The sequence below is a fragment of the Hylobates moloch genome, unplaced genomic scaffold, assembly GCF_009828535.3.
Source record: "Hylobates moloch isolate HMO894 unplaced genomic scaffold, HMol_V3 SCAFFOLD_12, whole genome shotgun sequence".
In the NCBI taxonomy this organism is placed as follows: domain Eukaryota; kingdom Metazoa; phylum Chordata; class Mammalia; order Primates; family Hylobatidae; genus Hylobates; species Hylobates moloch.
In genome coordinates, this window is record NW_026652287.1 from 102,683,530 (window position 1) to 102,703,139 (window position 19,610).

A 19,610-nucleotide genomic window follows, 5' to 3' on the forward strand; every position below is an offset into this window, starting at 1 on the left:
CTTCCGGACGTGAAAGTTTGCTGCGTAGGGATAGGGAGACCCGGCCGGACTGCGGGGAGTGAGCAGGTTCAGCAGTGACGGCATTCTTAAGAGTCCTGCCCAAGTGAGGGACTTGGGGTGTGGGACAGAGTGGCCCCCAGGGCAGTGGGCGTTGGAAACTGAGAGGCCCTGCGAAGGAGGCTTGGGGAGGGGCTGCGGAGACCAGGGGACGAGGTATAGGAAGAGGGGGGCGGAAAGCCTTGGGAGTGGGCTTCTTGGATCCCACGTGCCCCAGAGGCACAAGCCTGGGCATCACTGTATTTCCCAAGGGGAGAAGGGGCTATTTCCCATGGGAAGACAAAGAGGGATGAATAGTGGACCTTGAGAAGAGGGGGTGGCCAGGAAAAGGTTCCTGAAGGAGGCAGGACCCAGACTGCAGGCTGGGGAGGGTTTGGGCAGCCAGAGGGAGGTGAGGGTGCTGGAGCGGGGGTCAGTTGGTCACTCCGGCCGGAGATCTGAGTGGCCTCTGCCCCCTCTGCGCTGTGGAGTGCATCTGATTGCCAGCCTCGCTGGACCGTTGAGAGGATTCATCGAGACCCTGGATATGAATATGCAGTGTGAACTGAAGTTTGGGGACATGAGTAATCAGTCACAGTGGCCCAAGATTTGAGGTGTAAATGGAGAAGTCAGAATGATTCGCTGCAGCTGTCTGGAACAGGTTGGGTGAGGGCAAGGGTGGGAAAGGTGGCTGAGGCCAGGTTGTGAGAGGCCTTTCATGCCAGGCTGAGGGGGTTTTACTATAGGGAGGATTTTAAGCAGAGGAGCTGGTGGACTGGTGAGCAGAGCATATAGGTGACACCTAGCCAAGTTGAGAGGTCAGAATACATGATTCCAGAAGGCTAAGGAGAAGGCTGCCAGTAGAGTAAAGGGGAAGAATTCCCAGGGCGAGGAAAACACATAAGCCTTTGTGTGTGGAGCTGTGTAACTTCAGGGTCTGGCCAGGGGGCTGTGAGATGCCGTGTGTGCTTGGAGCACAGGAAGGAGAAGTGAGGTGGGGAGGTGGCTGGGCCACCTCACAAAGGGCCTCAAATTCTAGGCTGAGAAACTTGGACTTGGTCCTGAGGGTAAAGGGGGCCGGGAGAATGTTATGCATGGTGCTGAAGTTGCATTCAACACAGCTGTGAGAAGCATCTGTCGGGGTCAGGCCAGTGTGGGAGGGGAACTGGAGGCCAGGGTACCAGATATGGTGGTCCAGGTGAGAAGGAAGGGGCCAGAACTTGGCTTGGAGAACGGAGGTCAGTGCCCTCAGGGGGTGGAGGTGATGCAACTTGGTGCATGTCTGGGTTTGGGAAGTGAGGGAGTGGGAGGAAATGGGGACGTTCAAAGTTCTAGATGTTGTGGCTTCCCCATGATCATGTCTTGGGGTTGAGCAGGGGTTCTCTTTGGTGGGGAGCTGGGTAGGGGGTAATGCTTGACTTTTGGATGGGGCGATCAAATTCATTCATTTATTCATTCAGCCAATATCGAATTGATTCCCTACCCTTTCCTGAGACCTTTGATGGATTCTGAGGGTAGAATGTTGACCAGGATGGAGCTGGGCCTTGGAGACTGGGGAAGGCAGGCAATAACACAGCAGGCAGTCGATCAACGAGGACGTATCATGGATTGTGCTGTGGGATGTGAAGGAAATTAACAGACGGAGGATGCAGAGCAGGGCACCTCGAGCTAACACGGTCACTAAAGGCTGCTATGACCAAGTGTTCTGTGAGCTGAAACCTGAAGGCCAGGAAAGAGTCACTCTTGTGAGGGGCTGAAAGGAACATTAGAGAGAGGGGAGGAGCTAGCACAAAGGCTGTCCAGATGGGAGAGGCTGGTGCATTGGGCAAGGGAAAGGCAGCAGCATGGTGCCCAGAAGGGAAGGCAGCCAGGGGGCCAGTCTACGCAGGGCCTTGCAGAGTGTCTGGGTTTACTCTAAGGGCAGAGGGGAAGGTTTTGATCATAACGCACTGCAGTCTGAAACTCCTGGGCTCGGGCAATTCTGTCTCAGCTTCCTGGGTAGTTGGGACTGTAGGCAGGCACCACCACCTCTGCCTAATTATTATCATTTTTTTTTTTTGGAGAGACAGGGTCTCAATATGTTGCTGTGCGCAGAGGGAAGGTTTTAAGTCAGGAAATGATTCTGTGAGCTTAAAAAATCACTTGGAAATTGCCATAGGGAAGGGAGGGAGAAGGCCAGGCATGGTGGCTCACGCCTATAATCCCAGGACTTTGGGAGGCTGAGGCAGGCAGATGGCTTGAGGCCAGGAGTTCGAGACCAGTCTGGGCAACGCGGTGAAGCCCTGTCTCTTCTAAAATTACAAAAAATTAGCCGGCCGTGCTGGTGCACGCCTGTAATCCCAGCTACTCAGGAGGCTGAGGCGGGAGAATCGCTTGAACCTGGGAGGTGGAGGCTGCAGTGAGCCGAGATTGTGCCATTGCACTCCAGCCTGGGCCACAAGAGCGAGACTCAGTCTCAAAAACAAAAAGAAAAGAAATTGGCCGGGCGCGGTGGCTCACGCTTGTAATCCCAGCACTTTGGGAGGCCGAGGCGGGCGGATCACGAGGTCAGGAGATCGAGACCATGGTGAAACCCCGTCTCTACTAAAAACACAAAAAATTAGCCGGGCGTGGTGGCGGGCGCCTGTAGTCCCAGCATCCCCACTGCACTCACCTGGTGACAGGAGACCCCCCAAAAAAAAAAAAAAAAAAAAAAAACAAAAAACAAAGAGAAGCTGCTGCTGTAAGCTGGGGGTAAATTGTGGTGGTTTGCGCTGGGGTGGCAGCGGCGATGGTGGGATTACAGGGAAGTGTGTGGCTTGCTGACGGGTCACGTGCACTGACCTGGTGTCGGCAGAGGCAGGTGCTGTCCTGGCCATTCCGCCTGCGGATGTGTGACCTCAGGCCAATCACACGATCTCTTTGAGCTCTGCTTCCCTCATCTGTAAAATAGGGATCCTCATGGTACTTTCCTTGTAGCTCTGCCCTGAGGATGCTGTGCATTTAGCAATGGCTGTTCCCGAGTGAGGGCTCAATAAATGTTGGTTATTGTTGTCATTATTTCTGGGGATAGCAGTGGGGGTGGGGGTTGTGGCCACTATAATGCCACTTGTTAATATGGTCTGAAACTCAAGAGAGGGATTGTGTTAGTTTCATTGCGTCTCTATGAGTGAATACCTGAAGCTGGGTAATTTATAAAGAAAAGAAGTTTAATTGGCTCACGGTTCCGCAGGCTGTACAGGACGTGTAGTCCTGACAGCTGCTTCTGGCGAGGGCTTCAGGAAGCTTACAATCATGGTGAAAGGTAAAGGGGTAGTTGGCATATCTCATGGTGGGGGAAAAAGACTGGTGGGAGGTGACACACCTTTTTTTTTATAGAAGGAGTCTTGCTCTTTTGCCAGGCTGGAGTGCAGTGGCACAATCTCGGTTCACTGCAACCTCTGCATCCCGGGTTCGAGTGATTCTCCTGCCTCAGCCTCCCAAGTAGCTGGGACTACAGGCGCCCGCCACCACGCCCAGCTAATTTTTGTGTTTTTAGTAGAGACCGGGTTACACCGTGTTGGCAAGGATGGTCTCGATCTCTTGACCTCGTGATCCACCTGCCTCACCCTCCCAAAGTGTTGGGATTACAGGCGTGAGCCACCACGCCCGGCCTGACATGCTCTTTTTTTTTTTTTTTGAGACGGAGTCTTGCTCTGTCGCCCAGACTGGAGTGCAGTGGCCCGATCTCGGCTCACTGCAAGCTCCGCCTCCCGGGTTCACGCCGTTCTCCTGCCTCAGCCTCTCCGAGTAGCTGGGACTACAGGCGCCCGCCACCACGCCTGGCTATTTTTTTGTATTTTTAGTAGAGACGGGGTTTCACCGTGGTCTCGATCTCCTGACCTCGTGATCCACCCGCCTCGGCCTCCCAAAGTGCTGGGATTACAGGCGTGAGCCACTGCGCCCGGCCAACATGCTCTTTTAAGCAACTAGATCTCATGTGAACTCAGCGAGATCTCACTCATTACCTCGAGGATGGCACCAAGCCATTCATGAAGGATCCACCCCCATGATCCAAATGCCTCCCACCAAGCCCCATCTCCAACATTGGGGATTACATTTGAACATGAGATTTGGAGAAGGCCAGGTGTGGTAGCTCAACCCTGTAATCCCAGCACTTTGGGAGGCCGAGGCAGGTGGATCACTTTAGATCAGGAGTTGGAGACCAGGTGGCCAATATGGTGAAACCCGTCTCTACCAAAAATATAAAATTTTTATATTTTATATAATACAGCTGGGAGTGGTAGTGCATACCTGTAATCTCAGCTATTCGGGAGGCTGAGGCAGGAGAATCACCTGAGCCTGGGAGTTGGAGGTTGCAGTGAGCCTAGAATTGTGACACTGCACTTTAGCCTGGGCAACAGGGCAAGACTCCATCTCCAAAAAAAAAAAAAAAAAGATTTGGAGGGGACAAACATCCTAACTATATCAGGGATCTTGGCAAGACACTCAGGTTGGGTAATTGTCCAAGTAGACCAGGGGTTCTCAACCAGGAGCAATGTTGCCTCCTAGGGGACACGGGCAATGTCTAGAGACATTTTGGCTTGTCACAACTCGGGGTTGGGGGAGGGTGCTACTGCCATCTGGTGGGTGGAGGCCAAGGATGCTGCGCAACACCCTACAGTGCACAGGATGGTTCCCCACAACAAATAGTGGTCTGGCTCAAAATGTGTGGTGGCCCACGCCTGTAGTCCCAGCTGCTTGGGAGACTGAAGTGGAAGGATCACTTGTGCCTGGGAGGTTGAGGTTGCAGTGAGCCAGAAGCATGCCACTGCACGCCAGCGTGGGCGACAGAGTGAGACTCTGTCTCAAAAAATATACATACTGCCCAGTAAAATGTTTAAAAAGCGCCTTGTGTTCCAAACCAAATATAACTGTGAGGCCTTTTGGGCCCTTGGGCCTCCAGTTTACAACTGGTTGACAGTGGTCTCTGGAATTGTTCCATAAGGTAGGAGCCATACGTGGCTTAAATTTTGATTATGGGAAATTATTATTTTTTGAGACAGTCTCCCTCTGTTGCCCAGGCTGCAGTATAGTGGCATGATCTTGGCACACTGCAACCTCCACCTCCTGGGTTCAAGCCATTCTCCTGCCTCAGCCTCCCAAGTAGCTGGGACTGCAGGGGAGCACCACTATGCCCGGCTAATTTTTGTATTTTTAGTAGAGAAGGAGTTTCACCATGTTGGCCAGGCTGGTCTCGAACTCCTGACCTCAGGTGATCCGCCTGCCTTGGCCTCCGAAAGTGCTGGGGTTACAGGTGTGAGCCACCGTGCTGATTATGGGAAATTTAATACAATTTAAAATTCAGGTCCTCTGATACACCAGCCATATTTCAAAAGTGTAAGAGTCCCACGTGGCTAGTGACTGTCATAGAACTTCCCACCGTTGCAGAAAGTTCTGATGGACAGTGCTCTAGGACGTAGCTGTGGTACCCCCCAGGGTCCTGGGGCTCGCTGCGACAGTTACTCCTCTTTTGTCCCCCACTCCTAGCTGCACCTGTAGATGCTGCTGCTGCCGCCCTCCTGCGAAGCCGTGGTGCCACGTGGCTGGAGGAGGAGCTGCAGCTGCCCCCAGTGCTGCCGCGTGTGCCCCTCTCCAATGCGGCTGCAGCGCCATCGCGCGTTGCTTTCGACGCCCAAGTCCTTCGCATGCGCAGCCAGCGCCCGGGCCTCAAGTGCCCCAGGACCTGGCGCAGCCGGCGAGCCCGCATCAGGCTTCCAGTGGGCCCCGTGGGCAGTGCCAGCCTTACCCACCTCCGCATCTGGCAAGGCCTGGCCTTCGCTGCGCCTCGGTGTCGCCACGTGCCTTCTGGAAATATCACACCTTCCCACCTGCGCATGTAGCCGTCTGGCCCTCTGTGGGCCTCGGTTCCCGCATGTGCCCCGTGGGAAGAACACACCTTCCCGAACTATCTGGCAGCGTCTGGCCTTCTCCGGGCCTCGGTCTCCCCATTTGCTGGGTGGAGAATCACGGCCCGGCCACATCGGAGCCAATGGCTGGCCCCTGGGCCTCGGTCTCCCCATTTGCTCAGCCGGAAGGAACGTCCCTTCTCCCGCCCTCTACCTCGGTGGGTGGCCACGGCCGAGCAGGCAGCGACGGCCCAGTGGAAAGAGGACAAACCCTTCTGGGCCTTAGGGCAAAGACGTAACGTTGCTTAGTCTCGGTTTATTGGCCGATCTCTTGTCAAGCGGCGGAATTGTTCCGGTCGGGAGGTGGGAGGGGAGCGGGGCCGCCGGGGGCGGGCGTCTTCAGTGGACCCCGCGCCTCCGGTCCCTTCCCCGCAGGGCGCTCCGCAGAGGCGAGGGGTGGGAGCGGCGGCTCCAGGCGGCGGAACCTCCGCACGGGGCTCGCGCGCTTCCGGCCGGCGCCTTTTCCCAGGGACGCCGCCAACCCCTCGCGCCCCCGCGCCCGCGCCCCCAGTCCCCGCGTCCCCGGCGCCGCCGGCCCGGAGCTGCCCGGAAGTCTCGGTTCCGCCGCCGGCGCTCGCCAGGGGAAGCCCGGGGCCGCCCGGGACCTCGGCCCGTTCCTCTGGACCCGAGAGGCCGCAGCACGGGGTACGGGGGCCGGGATGGAGGGAGGAGCCTGGCCCCGGGACGGCGCCGAGGCCAGGCAGGCTGGGGGAGTGCGTTGGAGCCACCCGGGATGGGGGTGGGGGTCGGGAGCGGCAGGATCGGGCGGAGGGACGGGAGGGGAAGTCGAGGCGCCAGGGCTCCTTGGGGAAGTGAAGGCAATGGGCGGGGGGGCCCGGGGTCGGGGGACGGGCGGTGTGTAGCAGGATGGGGGCGAAAACGCCCGGGCACTGGGGTTCCCAGAAACAAGGGGAGCAGAGCAAAAGAACGGTCGGGGGGCCATGCTGTGTGTAACAGGGAGAGGGATGGGGCTCCTGGAAGAGGTGAAGAGGAGGAGAAGGAGAGATGCCAGATGTACACAGAAAGGAGGGGAAAATGGGCTTGGAAGAGGTGCTGTGGGAAGCGGAGTCCCGGACCCTGGTGTGCATAACGGGGTTTGGGAGAAGGCCCCTGATGGGTACAGAAAGAAGTAACGATGTCACCGCCATATATAGGGGCGGGGGAGAAAAGGGGGCCTTTGGGGAGCATGTAGCAGGTAGCCAGGTTGGGGGGGCGGGGTGTACAGAAGGAAGGCATTTGAGTCATGTTGGGGTGTGTAGATGTAGTGAGACGATGGGTTCCGTAGTGGGGAGAGGTGGCTAGACTTCGAGGTGCTAAGTGTAGGAACAGGATGGAAAAGCCCTAGTGAAATGTGGGGAATTGGGTTAGTGGGGCTCTGGGGAGGTACCTAGAGAGGAAGTGAGGGAGGCCACGGAATATGAAGATGGGGAGGCCCTGCGGCATGTAGTGGGGATGGACCCCCAGGAGGGCCTGGAGGCCGATGCGGGGGCCGGTGGGTGGGGGGGGAGGCGGCAAAGGGAGGGGAAGCAACTTGAACTGGGGCTGGGCAACAGGGAAAGAAGAAACCACAGATTAGAGAAATCTCGGCGGTCAGGAGGCCCGGGGTGTGAGATGTAAAGAGGTAAACGGATTTAGGAGATTGACTGTCTGCTGGGGTGGGTTGAGAGGAGAAAAGGGAAGAAAAGTCGGGGGACTAGGTCCTCAGACCTGACCTGGGTGGTGAGAGGTGGATCCAGGAGGGGTGGCGGGGTTTTGCAGAGCTCAGTTGGAGGCCCTCTCAGGGGCAGCTTGATGGAACGTGGGAGAGCTGGGCTGGAGTCACAATTTTCATTTTGCTAGGGAGATAGTCAGTGGCGCACAAAGGGTAACAAGCAGTGATAGTGGGGATGCTTTCCATTTTAGGAAACTTTTTCTAAAAGGAAGTGGCAATTTTAACTCATCTCCCCTCCGCCGCTCCCAGCTGCCGCTCCAGATGCTGCTGCTGCCGCCGCGGCCACCCCACCCTCGGTCCTCCTCTCCGGAGGCCATGGACCCACCGCCCCCCAAGGCTCCCCCTTTCCCCAAGGCGGAAGGCCCCTCCTCCACTCCTTCCTCGGCGGCGGGGCCCCGACCCCCGCGGCTGGGCCGCCACCTCCTCATCGACGCCAATGGGGTCCCGTACACATACACGGTGCAGCTGGAGGAGGAGCCCCGGGGCCCGCCCCAGCGCGAGGCGCCCCCAGGAGAGCCCGGCCCTCGCAAGGGCTACAGCTGCCCGGAGTGCGCCCGTGTCTTTGCCAGCCCTCTGCGGCTGCAGAGCCACCGCGTGTCGCACTCGGACCTCAAGCCCTTCACGTGCGGCGCCTGCGGCAAGGCCTTCAAGCGCTCCAGCCACCTGTCGCGGCATCGCGCCACGCACCGCGCCCGCGCCGGGCCGCCGCACACCTGCCCGCTCTGCCCACGCCGCTTCCAGGACGCCGCGGAGCTGGCGCAGCACGTGCGCCTCCACTAAGCTCGAGACCCGGCCTGTGCTGCCCTGCCCGTCTCAGGGCCACCAAGTCTGACCCACACAGCGTCACTCACTCCCACACACACTCCCTGGCTCTGCTGAGGTTACTGCCTTACCCTGGGCCTCAGTTTCCCCACCTTCCAAAGGGAGGAGCATCATTCCTTCCTTACCCCCTTTCTAGCTGTGTGATGTAGACCAAAGTCGTTGCCCCTCCCTGGGCCTGGGAACCAGTCGGAACTGGGTTCCAGTCCAGCTGTGCTGTGTGAGCGTTTGCAAGTGACATGACGTCTCTAAACCTTGGTTTTCTGCTCTCTGGAGAGGTGAACCGGTGGTTTTCTGCGGGGAAGAGATGATAAAGAGCACGGGCACGGTCTGGTTCATTTCTGTATCTACCCCCCTTCCGCCCACGCCCCCGACCCTTTGCTCAATAAACATTCCGCACTCCATTTTCAGGCTCTTCCTTGCGTGTGCGTGCGCGTTGGGTGCTGGGGGGTGGAGACCGGATCTTCCTCGCTTGGGTACTTTCCTCTCGGTGTGTGTTTCTGGCCGGGGCCGTTTCGCGACGGCCCGGGCGCCCCGCCCCCACCTTCCTTCCCTAGACCCTCTTCTCTCCCTTCGGCTTCTCTCTTTCGGCCGGCGCCGCCAGCTCCTGGGGCACACCCAGAGGTCCCCTTCCCGCCGCCGCCTGCAACTGCGAGGGTAGCCCGGGGCCGCTTGGAGTCGCCCGGACCTGAGAGGCTGCTGCACTGGGTACGGGGGCCGGGAGGAGGGAGGGGGCTGGGGGCGGGCGGCGGGAGGGGCTGGACCGCGTGGAGGGTACCTGGGCCGGGGCGGGAGTGGGGCAGGCGCCAGAGGGGGTTATTCTGGAGCTTGGAAGAGGCGAGAACTTACACAGAAAGGCCCAGAAAGCGAGGGCTGCGGCCCCGGGGGTGGAATCCCGGAGAGCGCTGGGACCTAGAACGAGCCTGGTGGTGGCCGGGCGAGGACTAGAGAGAACCTGAGGTGGGTGGACGGGTGGGAGCACGGAGTTGTTCAGACACGTGGCTGGAGAGAGGGCCGGAACCTGGGGGTCCTAACGTCGGAGTCCCTGTGAGTAGGCTTGGCTTGTATGGAGGGGGTCAGGAAAGGCTTGAGTATGTAGGACGGGCCAACACGCAGACCCTGGAAAGGGCTAGAAGGAGGGGAGGGAGAGGCCTGGAGGCCTGCGAGGTGGGGCACCCAGTGACCTGGGTGGGCACAAAGGGGAAGGTTAGAGCGAGGTCCAGGTTGTGCAGAGCAGGTCAGGAGATCCTGTGAGTACAGTGTGTGGTGGAGCACCGAGGCTAGGAGAGGTTTTCCAAGATGGGAGACCCTGGGGACCTTTTAGGGGGCCACAGAGTCCAGCTGTGAGTGGGACTGGGAAAGAGGGACTGAGGGGCAGCAGGATGCAGAGGTCCTGGGCTGGGTATAGGGAGGGAAAAGGATGGAACCTGCGGTGCTGAGCTGCCCTCTTCTATATAACCTTTTTATCCCATCTCCCATCCACCAGGCCTCAGCCAGTCCTCCGGATGCTGGTGCTGCCATCCCCCTGCCCTCAGCCTCTGGCATTTTCCTCCGTTGACACCATGGAGGGCCTTCCCCGTCGGACATGCCGCTCCCCAGAACCTGGACCTTCCTCCTCCATCGGATCTTCCCAGGCTTCATCTCCTCCAAGGCCCAACCACTACCTGCTTATTGACACTCAGGGTGTCCCCTACACAGTGCTGGTGGACGAGGAGTCACAGAGGGAGCCAGGGGCCAATGGGGCTCCAGGCCAGAAAAAGTGCTACAGCTGCCCCGTGTGCTCAAGGGTCTTCGAGTACATGTCCTACCTTCAGCGACACAGCATCACCCACTCGGAGGTAAAGCCCTTTGAGTGTGACATCTGTGGGAAGGCATTCAAGCGCGCCAGCCACTTGGCACGGCACCATTCCATTCACCTGGCAGGTGGTGGGCGGCCCCATGGCTGCCCGCTCTGCCCTCGCCGCTTCCGGGATGCGGGTGAGCTGGCCCAGCACAGCCGGGTGCACTCTGGGGAACGCCCGTTTCAGTGTCCACACTGCCCTCGCCGCTTTATGGAGCAGAACACACTGCAGAAACACACACGGTGGAAGCATCCATGAGCTGGGCTGCCGGGTGCCCCAGGTACCACAGGACTTTGCAGGGAGCCTGGACTCCTGTCCAGACACCTGGTGAGAGCCTGAGGCTGGTGTTCAGGGCCCTGGACACAGACACAGAGCAGCCACATCTCAAAGGCAGAGCCCTGCCTGAAGGAGGAATCTGTGAGTAGTCTTCAGGTCCTCCGTGTTTTGGAGCTGAAATGGGAATGAGCCCCTACACAGAATGGAGTCCTCTAGCCTAAAGATACCAGCTCTTCCATGGTAGAGCCTTGACTGGATGGGGGTGGGGAGTGTGGTGTGTAAAGTCTCTGGCCTCATAAAAGGTGGCTGTGGGTCATCAGGAATCTGCCATCTTCCGAGGCTTCTGTGCTGTTGTTGGGGAAGGGACCCCAGTCCTGCCTTCCACCCCCCGACCAGGCCTGAGACTGATCAAACAATAAACACGTTTCCCACTCTGAGCATTCAAGGTTTGTTTTTAGAGACAGCATCTCAGACCCTCTTTGGTGGCCGCCTAGCAGGAAGACCAGCTTGCCTGGCTGGGGAATGGGAAGGTTGGCCTGCCTTGGGGTGATCCCCTCCTCAGCTCCTGAAGACCTGGGTCATCTGGGAAGAATGTTTTTAACTGAAACAATTTTAAAACCACAATCTCCTGTTACAAACACATTTTATATGGCAATAGAGTACACAGATAACGCAAAATATATGTGAACCAAGTTTCCTTCCTTTTTTATTTTTATTTTTTGAGACGGAGTTTCGCTGTTTTTGCCTAGGCTGGGGTGAAATGGCGCGATCTCAGATCACCACAACATCTCCTGGGTTCAAGCGATTCTCCTGCCTCAGCCTCCTGAGTAGCTGGGATTACAAGCATGTGCCATCACCTCTGCTAATTTTGTATTTGTAGTAGAGATGGGGTTTCTCCATGTTGGTCAGGCTGTTCTTGAACTCCCGACCTTAGGTGATCCACCTGCCTCGGCCTCCCAAAGTGCTGGGATTACAGGCGTGAGCCACAGTGCCTGGCCTCCTTTTTTTTTTTTTTTTTTTTTAAGACGGAGTTTCGCTCTTGTCACCCAGGCTGGAGTGTAATGGTGTGATCTCAGCTCACTGCAATCTTCACCTCCTGGGTTTAAGCGATTCTCCTGCTTCAGCCTCCGAAGTAGTTGGGGTTACAAGTGTGTGCCACCATGCCTGGCTAATTTTGTACCTTTAGTAGAGACGGGGGTTTCACCATGTTGATCAGGCTGGTCTCGAACTCCTGACCTGAGGTGATCCACACACCTTGGCCTCCCTCAGGGTACTAGGCCTCGAAACAAAAGTTTTTTTTTTTTTTTGAGACAGAGTCTCGCTCTGTCGCCCATTCTGGAGTGCAGTGGCGCAATCTCGGCTCACTGCAAGCTCTGCCTCCCGGGTTCATGCCATTCTCCTGCCTCAGCCTCCCGAGTAGCTGGGACTACAGGCGCCCGCCACCACGCCCGGCTAATTTTTTGTATTTTTAGTAGAGATGGGGTTTCACTGTGTTAGCCAGGATGGTCTTGATCTCCTGACCTCGTGATCCGCCCGCCTCTGCCTCCCAAAGTGCTGGGATTACAGGCATGAGCCACCGTGCCCGGCCCACAAAAGTTTCTTTACCATAGTTAGCTTTAGTATGTGCAGATTTTTTATCATCAACTATTATTATTATTTGAGACTGAGTCTCGTTGTGTCACCCAGGCTGGAGCAGTGGTGTGATCTCGGCTCACTGCAACCTCCCCCTCCCCGGTTTAAGCCATTCTCCTGCCTCAGCCTCCTGAGTAGCTGGGATTACAGGCGTGCACCACCACGCCCGGCTAAATATTTTTTAAACTGCTGTTTTCATCCTGTTCTATTGAAGTCTCCACCCATGAACCTGTAGTTTGGAAAAGACCAATCTAGGGCAGGTGGCTCCCCCTGGAATTTTTGGACCAGGCTGCAGTTTATCTGTAAAGTGGGGAGGGGAGGATCATGGTCACAGCTTTGCAGGCGGTGCAGACATTTAGATTCTCCCTCCATCGGGTTAAGACCTTGCTCTCATAAGGGCTGGCCGCAGTCCGGAGCTTGGATGCTTCTGGTGAACCGGAGAGGCAGGTGGAGCTGAGCCTGAAGCTTAATAAACATCTGCTTATTAATTCATTTTTCTTGCCTGTCTATTTTGTGCCAGGCACTATGATAGGCCTCATTTGCTCTTCCGACCTCTTTTTTTGGGAGGAAGAACAAATCTTCCGTTCATACTCCCCAGAGTGGGAAAGAGCCTCCCTGAGGCTGCGATCATACCCCACCATCTGACCTCAAATAATACCAGCAGCGCTCCTCTCTTCAGCCCTGACTATGGCCAGATGCTGGGCTGAGCTGCTGTGTGTCACATCACTGCATCCTCACAAGAAATTGATAAGGGCTTGTAATTTCCCCATTTTACAGGTGAGTTAACAGGCTGGGGAGGAGCAGGAACAGTCAGGACTGGAATCTAGCTCTGCTCCAAAGCCAGCTCTTAATTACCAACATGGGGGTGGGGGGGCGTGTTCCTGGCCGTCATTTCCCGGGAGAGGGGTAACTACCCCCATTTTGGTCCCTACATCCCTGAGAACCTTGGGGTCTGGCTGTAGGAGGTGGGGGAACTCTGGGGGGGTCTGCGCTGGCTAGTTCCTGAGAGAGCGTTAAAAGTAGATTCTCCTTTCGCTCCAACTTTCCCGGTGTCTCAAACACTGTCCTGCCTTCTCCTGGGCCCATTGGGCACACCGCCACCCAACCCGGGGACCCCGGGAGACTCGCCAGCTCTCCAGGATGGGAATTTCGTGATGTTCCCTGCCTGAGCTTCGGGGAGGGCGGGGGAGTGCTGTAAGGGACTATCGCGCAAGTGCAGATCCTCTGCTTCTGCCGCAAACGGCGGGCCTCACCTGGACCCGGGGACTCTTCAACGAGGGGCGCTAGCCTGGCCCGACTGGGCGAGTCCCCGCGTCCCTGCCCGTTCCGTCGCTCAGTTCCACGACTCGCTCCTCTGCCGCCCCGCCTGTTCGCGGGTGGGTGGGCGCTTCCCTCGGCTCCCCGTGACACTTTGCAGACGCTCCCCGGCGCCGGGCATGGGCGCCGCCGCCGTCGGTCCCCGAGCCGGATTCCGCGCGCGGGTGGGTGAGCGCGGGGGGCCTCGGCCCCTCGGACCCCGGGCCCCCGCGGGCGGGGGATGGTGGCCGCGTTTGCACCCCCGCCCTGGTGCATGTCCCCGCTGGGATCTTTCCATGACCGCTCCCCCTCCCACCCGCGGGACAAAGGGCGGGGGCGGCGGGGCGCACCCCCACGCGTGACCTTTCCCCGTACTGCGCACGCGCCCAGCCCCCACCACCGGGGGAGGGTCCGCCCGCCCACGCGAGTGCGGGGGAGGGGCGTGGGGCCCCGAAGGTAGGGGAGGCAGCGCGCACGGGCTGGCCCTCCTCCTACCCTGGGAAGTTGGGGCAGTTTCCCCCTGCACCTGCCTCTTCCTTAGGCCTGGCAGTGGCCCGCGATGAGAGAGGGTCCTTCCCCTTCAGGCCAGGTGTCCCTGCTCAGGCGACCCCTTAGGGCACCCAGCAATTTAGGGCTTCAGCTTCCTTTTCCTTGGATACCCAGGAGCCCACGTCCCCAGCTCACTTCTCCCCCAGGACCTAGGCGGCTGGGACCCCTGCCCCTGACTCCAGGAGCCCAGGAGTTTGAAGCCCAGGCGCGTTTTACCTCAGTCCTGGGGGTCCAGGCTCCCTCCTCTCTCAGACCAGGGGTCCAGGCCAGAAGGTCCCTCCTGTCTCACTTCACCTCCCCCAGGATGGACCCTCGAGTCCATCCGCGTCTCTCCATTTGTGGCTGCTGTTTCTGTCCAGTGCCCCTGAGGCCCTCGGCTGCTGGGGTCCGCAGGAAGCCGAGCCATGAATGACCGGAGCAGCCGGAGGCGGACAAGTGAGGAAGCTGGGTCTCCTTCCCTACCCTGGGTCCCAGTGCGGTCGGCTCCAGGCTGCCGTGGTTAGGGGGTGGCCTGAGAGGCCCGGGGAATTCTCTGGGGTGACCCGGGGCCTCTCCTCTCCAGTGAAGGACGATGAGACCTTCGAGATCTCCATCCCCTTCGACGAGGCGCCCCACCTAGACTCACAGATCTTTTACAGTCTGAGCCCCACTGGGAGAAACTTCGAGGGTGAGCTGAGGGGGCGTGGAGGGACTGGAGTCAGCTGGGAAGCCAGGCCCTGAGTCCCAGGGTGTGACCTAGTCCCTCCACCCTCGCTGTGTCCCTAGAGCCTCCGGAGGGTGCGTCCCCCACCCTGGCTCTGATGAACAGCGTCAAGGCCCAGCTGCACATGGCTCTGGAGAGGAACTCCTGGCTGCAGAAGCGCATCGAGGACCTGGAGGAAGAGAGGGACTTCCTGCGGTGCCAGCTGGACAAATTCATCTCTTCTGCTCGGATGGAGGCAGGTGTGTGTGGGGTGCTCTGATCCACCTGCCTCCCTGTCCCGCTACTGGGTACCCGCTCACTCAGACTCAAGGCTCCACTGTTTGGCTGGCTGGGTGGGACCTGCCATGTTGGCCCTCTCTGCTAGTCCACTGCCTGTTTTGGGTCCCCAGGCCCAGCTTCCTCCTCACTTGATTCCAGGGCCTCATCCCCATGAACTGTCTACTGGGGCCCATCCTCCTGTCTTCTCCATCAGTTCCCCAAATCCCATCAGCCTCCAGTGCCCTGCCATCTGCTTTCTCGGCCCATGGCAACTTCAGGGATCCTAGCACCTGAGAGTCTCTCTCTTCTGACTCCTAGGGGGACCTTCCTTCATCTCTTTGGCCGAGAGGCCCACCCTAGTTCTTTGGGTTTCCTCAGGGGGCCCCTGCTCCTCCTCCCGGCCCTGTCTTCTCCAAGATCCAAGAGTCCAGCCATCTGGCCTCCTCCTGTCCCCCCCTCCCCTCTGTGACATCAGGGCCATCTTCCCACCCACCCTGTCCCATCCTTGGTTAATGAGCACTCCTTCCCCATCGAAGACATTAAGTCCTTTCCTTTGTGGGCCTTTTTGGGTGGTGACCCCAGCAGGTGCTGTCCCTCAAACCCTGCCCGATTCCTGGGCAGTCCCCACCCACATACCTTGCTCTGCTACAATTCATGGCCAGAAGCAGCCTGGAGAGCTCCCATGGCAGCCCCCAGCCCCAGCCAGTTCACAGCTAGCGGCTTCTCTTGACTGGTGGGACCCTGTGCCCTGCATAATACATTTTGGACCCCAGCCCCATCCTCTTCCTGGATGGTCAGGCCGTTTGCCAGACAGCCCATGTCCTGGAGAACCCACACTCTTCCCCACCTACCCTCATCTCAGCCTTGCTAGCTCCTTGGTTGGGAAGACCCCTCAAAAGCTCCCACATCTCTTTGTGAATTCAACCCTTTCCCCTAAAAACTTGGGCAAGGGGGCTATGGTCTTGTGGCGTCTGTGTTACTGGGAGCCCAGCATCTGGGGATCTGGCCTTCCATCTCTTCGGGAACAAACCGCCTCTGGCTGCCCTTGCCTGCCACTGTCTCCTCCCACTGATGGTTCCATCCTGGGTGACTGACTCTTTTGCACAGACAGTTTGGCCCTGCGGCTTCGACACTTTCCCAGTGGGGACCCTGGCACCAGAGCCCTCCCCTAACCCGCCTTCTAGAGGAATCTGTGTCTGGGCCTCCGCCTGCTGCTCCCTCTGTCTAGATGGAGGTGGGACCCAGCCTGCTGGACCCAGGGGCCCTGATTTCTCTCGGTCTGACCCCCAGACTCCAGCCAAGGCCTTGCCTGCCTCCTGGGTTTCCAGAGGCTACTCTCCAGAGGTCCCACCTGGTCCCCAGAAATCTCTCCCTCCCCTATGGGAACCGTACATAGTCACAGGGATCCTGAGGCCCCTGGTCGGCTGCCTCCCCAAGACCTCTTGCCAACCCAGGCCTCTGAGAAAATGCTCCACCCATTACCACCTCTCACAGACCCCAGCTGGCTCTACTCAGCCACCAGCGTCTCTACGGTAGTCCCGGTCCCTCTGTCTCTTTAGGGGACCAGCCCAGGTTGGGGGATCCAGTTCCAGGGACTGCAGCCTCTCTCAGTCCCAGGACCTGTGATGGGATGTCTGGTCCCGTAGTTCATGTGTGTGTCTCTGTCTCCCCAGAGGACCACTGCCGGATGAAGCCTGGGCCCAGGCGGATGGAGGGGGACAGCCGTGGTGGGGCTGGGGGCGAGGCCTCGGATCCTGAGTCAGCAGCCTCCTCCCTCAGCGGAGCGTCCGAAGAAGGCAGCGCCAGTGAGAGGAGGCGGCAGAAGCAGAAGGGAGGTGCTAGTCGGAGGCGCTTTGGGAAGCCCAAGGCCCGGGAGAGGCAGCGAGGTGAGTGGGGTGCATGGGGCAGGCGCTGAGGGGCCTGGGCTGCTGAATTGCTGTGTGTCCTTCCCAGAGGCCCTCGTTTCTCTCCAAGCCCCTCCAGCCTTGCTGGAGAAAGACCCACCGGGTTCTCTCTCTCCCTCCTCCACGTGTGGTCCTGGGTTTACTTACTTTTTTTTTGGCGGGGGGGAGGGGGACGGGGGGACGTTGTTTCGCTCTGTCGCCCAGGCTGGAGTGCAGTGGCGCGATCTCACCTCACTGGACTCTCCGCCTCCCGCGTTCACGCCATTCTCCTGCCTCAGCCTCCCGAGTAGCTGGGACTACAGGCACCCGCCACCACGCCTGGCTAATTTTTTGTATTTTTTAGTAGAGGCCGGGGTTTCACCATGTTAGCCAGGATGGTCTGGATCTCCTGCCCTCGTGATCCGCCCGCCTCAGCCTCCCAAAGTGCTGGGATTACAGGCGGGAGCCACCGCGCCCGGCCTGTCCTGGGTTTACTTTAAGTTTTGGTCCACCGTCGAGGGCAGGGCCACCTTGGGCACCTCCTTAACCTTCATCAGTAAGAAGGAGGTGCGCAGTAGGACCTACCTCACGGGGAGGGTGACTTGAATAAGTGAATTCACCTGAGGCAGGGAGGCGAGGGTGATGGCTGGGGGGTGGGGGGTGCTGGGACCGCGTGGGTTGAACCCGGCCTCTTGGCTCATTTTCTCACCTCACCCTCCTCCCTGGGCCTGCCTCTTCCCATTTCCCACTGGTCCAAGTGCTGGCTGCGCTTCTTCCCCTCCTCTCTGCCCCTTCCTTCCCTGTTGTTCTCCGTCTCCTCCTGCACCGGCCCGTGCCTCCGCTCGCCGAGATCCCTCCTTCCCATGGCCGTTTCCCTTCCCGTGTCCGCCCCCTCGGTCTTGTCCCCTGCCCCTCACTTCCATGTCCCCGCCTCCGCCCCTCAGTGAAAGACGCCGACGGGGTCCTCTGCCGGTACAAGAAGATTCTGGGCACCTTCCAGAAGCTCAAGAGCATGTCGCGGGCCTTCGAGCACCACCGCGTGGACAGGAACACCGTGGCGCTGACCACGCCCATCGCCGAGCTGCTCATCGTGGCCCCCGAGAAGCTGGCCGAGGTGGGCGAGTTCGACCCCTCTAAGGAGCGCCTGCTCGAGTATTCCCGCCGCTGCTTTCTGGCCCTGGACGACGAGACGCTCAAGAAGGTGCAGGCGCTCAAGAAGAGCAAGCTGCTGCTGCCCATCACCTACCGCTTCAAGCGGTGATCGCACCGCGCCTCCGCCCGGGCCTTCCTCCCCCGCGGACCCCAGCCCTCCGCAGACCCCGGTGGATGACCTGCCCCTCTCCCCGCCGCGCCCCTGCCCCTCCTCCTCGCTCCCTGGGTTGGGGGCTCCCTTAGCCGGGCCCCTAAGCGCGACGGCCCCGGACAGGCCGCGGCCCCTTCCCGAACGCCGGCACCCCCTTCCGCTTGGGCTGCCCAGCCCTGTCCTCGCCGGGCCCCTTCCTCCTGGAAAACCAGGCAGGCTGGTGCCCCCCTCTCGGGTGGGGGACTGTACAGACCCCGTCTCCGCCCCGGCCCCGCGGAGAAGCTGTCCACCTGATTCCCGGACAGACCTCCCCAACTCCGCGTGAGACAGAGAATTATTCAGAGAATTTAAATTAAAAAACGATGTCAAAATTTGGAATAAACTTGGCCTCAGCCTCTTCCTAGGAGGGGGACGTGCCTGGGAGGGGGCGGCCGTCGCCCGGAAGACGGTGACGGGGTTGCGGAGTCTTCCAAGGGGGTGGGCGGTCAGGCGGGAAGCCGGGTAGGACAGGGTGTAATTAGCCCCCCGGAGGCAGAGATGGAGAGTGAAGCAGCCGTGCCCCAGAAAACTCGGAGGCAGAGCTCGGGAAAAGAAGCGCGGACACAGCCGGGCGCGGTGGCTCACGCCTGTAATCCCAGCACTTTGGGAGGCCGATGCTGGCGGATCACGAGGTCAGGAGATCGAGACCATCCTGGCTAACACGGTGAAACCCTGTCTCTACTAAAAATACAAAAAATTAGCCAGGTGTGGTGGCGGGCGCCTGTAGTCCCAGCTGCTTGGGAGGCTGAGCAGGAGAATCGCTTGAACCCGGCAGGCAGAGGTTCCAGTGAGCCAAGATCGCGCCACTGCACTCCAGCCTGGGCGACAGAGACTCCGTCTCAAAAAAAAAAAAAAAGTTAAAAGAAGCGTGGACACTACCCGCTGGGCTACCCATACCAGTGCGCGGCGCGAGAGGCGTGAGTCGATGACCTCTAGCGGGGGAGGCCACCTAGCGGCCAGGCCAAGTCTGGAGGATACTTCCGTCGGGCCGCCAGGGGGCAGTAGCGCCAGATGATCTGTCTCCCGGAAGTAATGCGCGATAATCGGTCTGCTGCGCCTGCGCGGCGGGAGGAGCCGGAGCGCGTTGATGTGGTTGCCAAGACAACCAAGAGGGTGGCCGGATTTAACGGTTGAGGATTAAGCACTTTCACTCTAGTAAGGGAAAATTTCGCGCAGGCGCAGTGGGGACTAAAACCCGGTCCCCGCAACCCCCTTCACCGGAGCGCAGTGGGAGAGCACGCCACAGAACGACTTTTACGCAGGCGCAGAAGCCTGCTTCCCCTCACCCGCCGCTTCCACCCTGCGCAGGCGCAAAAAGCCGCGCTGGCAACCTCCGC

The 19,610-nt window shown here is 59.2% G+C and overlaps 3 protein-coding genes across 11 annotated transcripts; all 3 read left to right on the top strand.

Annotated features, from left to right (window-relative positions):
* Positions 1–8,897, top strand: ZNF580 (zinc finger protein 580). 6 transcript variants are annotated; one of them, XM_058425849.1, is made up of 2 exons: positions 1–103; positions 7,866–8,897. In XM_058425849.1, exon 2 carries the CDS (start codon positions 7,936–7,938, stop codon positions 8,452–8,454), a length of 519 nt encoding a protein of 172 aa, XP_058281832.1. In that variant the 5' UTR covers positions 1–103; positions 7,866–7,935; the 3' UTR covers positions 8,455–8,897. The 6 variants fall into 6 exon arrangements, with proteins under 6 accessions (XP_058281832.1, XP_058281834.1, XP_058281835.1 ...); XM_058425851.1 differs by having other exon boundaries at positions 12–103; positions 7,924–8,897; XM_058425852.1 differs by having other exon boundaries at positions 52–66; positions 7,924–8,897.
* Positions 25–11,111, top strand: ZNF581 (zinc finger protein 581). Of its 3 annotated transcripts, none has more exons than XM_032171228.2 (2): positions 25–103; positions 9,980–11,111. In XM_032171228.2, exon 2 carries the CDS (start codon positions 9,999–10,001, stop codon positions 10,590–10,592), a length of 594 nt encoding a protein of 197 aa, XP_032027119.1. In that variant the 5' UTR covers positions 25–103; positions 9,980–9,998; the 3' UTR covers positions 10,593–11,111. The 3 variants fall into 3 exon arrangements, with proteins under 3 accessions (XP_032027119.1, XP_032027118.1, XP_032027120.1); XM_032171227.2 differs by lacking the exon at positions 25–103 and adding an exon at positions 8,998–9,201; XM_032171229.2 differs by lacking the exon at positions 25–103 and adding an exon at positions 9,250–9,540.
* A 1,731-nt stretch (positions 11,112–12,842) lies between these two features.
* Positions 12,843–18,616, top strand: CCDC106 (coiled-coil domain containing 106). Of its 2 annotated transcripts, none has more exons than XM_058425847.1 (6): positions 12,843–13,019; positions 14,447–14,522; positions 14,650–14,754; positions 14,853–15,029; positions 16,722–16,934; positions 17,876–18,616. In XM_058425847.1, the coding sequence occupies exons 2-6, from the start codon at positions 14,492–14,494 to the stop codon at positions 18,190–18,192; spliced, it is 843 nt and encodes a 280-aa protein (XP_058281830.1). In that variant the 5' UTR covers positions 12,843–13,019; positions 14,447–14,491; the 3' UTR covers positions 18,193–18,616. The 2 variants fall into 2 exon arrangements, with proteins under 2 accessions (XP_058281830.1, XP_032027131.1); XM_032171240.2 differs by lacking the exon at positions 12,843–13,019 and adding an exon at positions 13,625–13,723 and having other exon boundaries at positions 17,876–18,603.
* Positions 18,617–19,610: the final 994 nt, after the last annotated feature.